Source organism: Buceros rhinoceros, unplaced genomic scaffold (assembly GCF_000710305.1).
Source record: "Buceros rhinoceros silvestris isolate BGI_N320 unplaced genomic scaffold, ASM71030v1 scaffold43917, whole genome shotgun sequence".
Lineage (NCBI taxonomy): Eukaryota > Metazoa > Chordata > Aves > Bucerotiformes > Bucerotidae > Buceros > Buceros rhinoceros.
Window position 1 is genome coordinate 38187 of NW_010424793.1, and position 4911 is coordinate 43097.

General features: G+C 37.3%; 1 protein-coding gene across 1 annotated transcript in view; it reads right to left on the minus strand.

Annotated features, from left to right (window-relative positions):
* The window catches only part of ATG2B (autophagy related 2B), a 40523-nt gene extending 35724 nt beyond the window's left edge, over positions 1–4799 (minus strand). The window contains exons 1-2 of the mRNA XM_010140896.1: positions 4638–4799; positions 922–1084 (exon numbers count right to left, since the gene is read on the minus strand). Of these exons, the coding sequence (XP_010139198.1) occupies positions 922–1084; positions 4638–4799 (325 nt within the window). The remainder of the gene's footprint in view (positions 1–921; positions 1085–4637) is intronic.
* Between the last annotated feature and the right edge of the window lie 112 nt (positions 4800–4911).

Below are 4911 nucleotides of genomic sequence, written 5' to 3' on the forward strand. Positions count from 1 at the left end.
CACTCTTTCACAGCAATTATCTTACATTAGGAAGTATGATAGCTCAAAATTTAGTTCCAGATAAACAAGTAAGAACAAAATTCAGAGTATATATAAGTTTCTTAAGGTATCTGGCAGAAGATGGAAAATAGTTTATGCAGTTTTTTCTCATCTTTATGATGCATTTAAAGGAGTATTTTCTTGCATCTTCTCTATAATACAAAAAAAAAAACCTAAAACCATTCAGACGTTCAATCAAAAATTTTCACATACTAAAAGTGCACTTCATCTCCCACACATGCTACACCACCACAACAGAATTTATGGAGGTCTGATAGTGAAAATTTATCACCACAACAGTCTAAACTAGATCAGTTAGATTCATATGCACACAGACAAGCTAGAAAAGCTCAGACAATGCTCTCAGCATTATAAGCATTATTGCAGTCTGTGATAGCAATTAAATTGTATTAGTTTTTAACCAAATACAAAAGAAGATGCATTTTATCCTAAAGTTGCCAAAGAAAGCCAGAACCTCACTCACAGTTTTACACCATTGTGTTTCTCTACTGCCACCTCCAAGCCAGCTACTAATGCTGACTAACAGATCTTGGCATAGAACACTCAAAAAATCTAGCTAACAAAAACTCCTTTCCTCACAGTATTATTTTCAATTCAGTATGTTAAACAGTCTGGAACAAGAAATACAACAATAGGAACATTACAAATATTTTAAGTTATTTAACAGAACAACAACCATTGGAGAAACACTCAACAGACAAACACCTGACAGTTTCTTATTCTGCTACATTCTCTAACATTAACATATGTAAGTTAAATGGCACTTTAAATGGGGCTAAGAGCTGACTAAAGCAAGCGTAGCCTTTTGGCTCTGAAAAACTGTAAAGAATCTCCTTTTTGAAAATTAAAAAATAAGCCTACCAAGCCTTGGTCTTGGCCTGAAGACCATCTCTAAGCCTTTTACTTCTAATGCACAGTTATCCTGTAGCAATGACCCCCACGGAACAGATAAAGAAATTGACTGGATAAATCCATCTGTGACTTCCAGAGGTGCATCTGCAGACTCCAGAATCTCATTAAGACACTAGAAAAAAGAGAAGAAGAATAATTAAAAAAAAATCTCCATAATTTTGCATATAACAAATAAAACATATTGTGGCTACCAGAAAATTAATTATACTCAAAAAGACAATGAACTGGCCACTTTCAAGTATTTTGATTCCATTGTAATTTGTTCCACATTAATTACTTAACTTTCAGCATAATACAGATTTTGTGGTACCTGTATAACCCTTATTTTTGCACAATACTAAGAAGTTTTGCTATCTTATTGTTATAAATACTACAGTACTGACACAAGGTAATGTATTCTTTCACTGGCAGTACCTGAAGAAAGGTGAAACCAGTCTGACAGTAAAAACACAGAAAGTACCTGGTTTCTGTGGCAAGAGTATTTCACTAGCATGTAATTTCAATGTGATGTTCACTTTACATTTCTCTGCAACACTGAAACAGAATCAAATAATCATCCCTTGCTGCACAACACACTTGATATTTTTAAAGTGTTTCAAGTTCAGCACTAATTTTAAAAAAGAAGCTCAGTGGACAAATCAACATCCTACAGAACTGCTGCATTAATCCAGTCCTTTACAGTGACATTACAAACAAAACTACTATCAGTTGCCCTCAGTATCATAAAGAGTAAGTGAAATTTATAAGAAAAATGGAACACCAGCTCTGAAAATGTAACTTAGGATTAAATGAAAAGACTCACTTGTTGCACTTTATAGCTTTCATTACATCCATACAGAGGAAACATATCCTTTGCATTTATAAGTAAAAAAAAATGCTAATCCCAATTTGTCTCCTGATTAAAAAAATTTAGTTAAAACTAAAATTATTGAACGAGAACTAACTAAGCTGCTTTAATAAAAGAAAAAACAATCACATACTACATTCAGTGAGTACAACTTCCTAATATATACAAGATCCCTAAAGACTCTGGTTGTAATACTAGGACATAATCTTCAACTGGGAAAAAAAAAAAAGTGTGGTTTTGACCTTCCTGAGAAAAAATAAATTCAACATCAAAAGTTCTTTAAAGAATAAGGTTCTATAAGTTTTTGCCATTTTAATTGTATTTTAAATATTGTTCTAATTATATTTAATAACTTTAAAAAATGAACAAAAATAGTTTTCAGAAAATTGTATTTTTCATTCTTCTGTCTCCAGGTGTAACTTTCCCATGATGTTAACTTATGCTCTGCTTATGCTCTTCATAATTTTGCTTTTAGAATTTTATTGGTTTGCATGTTCAGCTTTCTAGTTTCTGTTCCAAAGTCCACTCAAGCAGCAGAAAGAGACACCAGCTTTAAAGAAACAGAAGCCGAAACAGCCCTGTTAGGAAATTATTTCACAATCAAATAATCAATTGATTATTCAGTGACATTAAAACTTTAACTAAAGTATAGATGTGTTAATAGCATAAACCACAAACAATCATTTGGCATGAAAACTATATTTGAAGATATCATAGATTCATTTAAAGTACCTGAACCTTTACAAAACAATTTGCTAGAGGGAAGTAAGCTAGTTACCACATTTTGAATAAACATGACTCAGATGTATTTTTGCTACCAATGTGCTTGAAAATAAAACTGAGTGCATTTTAGAACACTCATTATTACTTTGAAACAGAAATTTACTACCTAAAAGCAAGAAAAAATCAAGTATTCTTATAACTAAATTACTTCATAAACAAGCCACTTGTTCCTAGAAAGCAGCAACTAGAGCATTCCAAATGAAATTTAAAAATTGAAGCACGTTCTTCACATCAGGACCTGTTTCCACGTTACTGACTGAAAGACTCCAGCTAGAAACCACAGCAGTACTGATAGTAAAAGTACAATTCAATGCATACTAAAATTCAACCACAAGCACCAAGGGTTATGTTTTGATTTTTCTAAACAGCCCAGGTCCCAAGAGGCAAAGGGGCTACACTAACAGCCCCACGTATTCCTACGTATCTCTATGATCTCTGAACACATACCAGGTTGGCTAAAATAGCTACAATGTTATGATGAACAGAAGTATCCACAAAAATTGATAATATATAAAAATACAGTCACCCTGATGATTCATAGAGAACAAGCTTACAATAACTCGGAGGGAGGGAGAGCCAATAGTTTTTCCACCACATGTGTTTTTGCAATCTGCCATACATGGGAAAGTCACGTGCAGAGAACCTCAAACATGTCATTGTTTACAAGCGAAAAAGAAAAGCGCTGATCTACAAAATGGGGAAGATAACCTAAGCATTATTGTATACACATTTAGTCACTGTGTATACACAGTTAACTGTTTATTTAGTACTGGTCCATAACTTCTGCTGTTTCAAAGTATTTACATTTTAAATACGATCGCTGTGACTAGTGAAGAGTGCAGCGATACCCGCTAGAGGGCAAAATAACTCAATTAAAACGAGACGCCCTTACCGCCTGCCACGGGAAACCAGCAGCACACCGCCAGGGAGGAAAACAAACACGCCGACAGCGAAAAGCCCCCCACTAAAACACTGGTAAGATGGAGCATTTCTGCAAACATCTGTCTTCTGCCGCTTTCAAACATATTTTCACACGAACAACTGGAAAGGAGTTAATTTGAAAACATATCCACAAGTATTTTAAAATGTACGTACCCAGCACGGCTTAAGACCAGAACACAGTACAGTAAAGATGTGTTTCGAAAGTACTTTGGAAAGCAGTAAGCCTGCGTACCGAGCTCATCATCTCTGCTGCCCTGGAAGTCACGACTGACGCACAGCAGTGTTTAAAGCTCCTCATGACAGTCACTTGACTGGTAGGTAGAATTCAGAAACGTTGGTAATTACTCCCAGAAACTTCACGAAATATTACAAACACGGACACAGGCCTTTGGATTACCACAATAGGCTGGAAGTATGGATATGTGTATGTGTATAGACACATACACACACATACATAATAAAAAACACACACAAACCAGGACTGAAAAAAAAAAACCTTCAGTGGGTTCAAAGCGTGATAGCCCACCTGTTAAGCATAACCCATCTAAAAACAGCTTTACATTTGTCAACAAGTCATTTAACCATTGCAAGACTAGGGAACAACTTTTAGAGATCTACATGGACTAAATTCACCATAACACTCTCAGCAAGAACCAAGATGCCTCCAAGATGTAGACAAAGCAGAGACAGAACAGCGATTACTTTATGTTTTTATCATTTCTACGAGTAGCCAGTTAACATCCTCCTCAGAAAATACAGCACCAATTTCTAGTAGTTCGGGCTACGCTAGCTCTTTCTCCCTGAAATAACAGCAGCTATCGCCTTTTAGTTTTTGTTTTCTTAATCACAATTAAAAACAAAACCAGAGTATGGCTCTGGCTAAAAAAGCGCATCTGTAATAAATACCCAGATTTTCTTACGTGCTAGCATATCGGAAAAGAGTTGCCTGGATGAGATGCTAATTATGGCTATATCTTTCTACATAAAGAAGGATGGACACTGAAAATAAAGCGGGTGGCAGCCGGGAGCAGGGAATCGCCTGGTCCCCCAAACACAACAGGAACCGAAGGGGTGAAACGCCGGCACCTCTTACCCACTTATCCAGAGGGACCTGTGTCAAGGAGCCGGTGCCCTGGTAGAGATCCAGGCTGAGCTGCTCCAGGCTGAGCTTCTCCTGCAAGAAGTGGCCCAGGTACCTCTGCAGCAGGTACCTGCAGGCCCTCTTCTTGATGGACTCCGAGAAAGGCCACGGCATGGTTGAAACGCGTCGGGGACCGCGAGTCCAGGCGGCAGGACGTGGCCGGCTCTGGCCCCTCCGGCGGGCGTAGAGAGGGAGGTGAGCGGAAACTGCCGGACCCCGCCTCGCC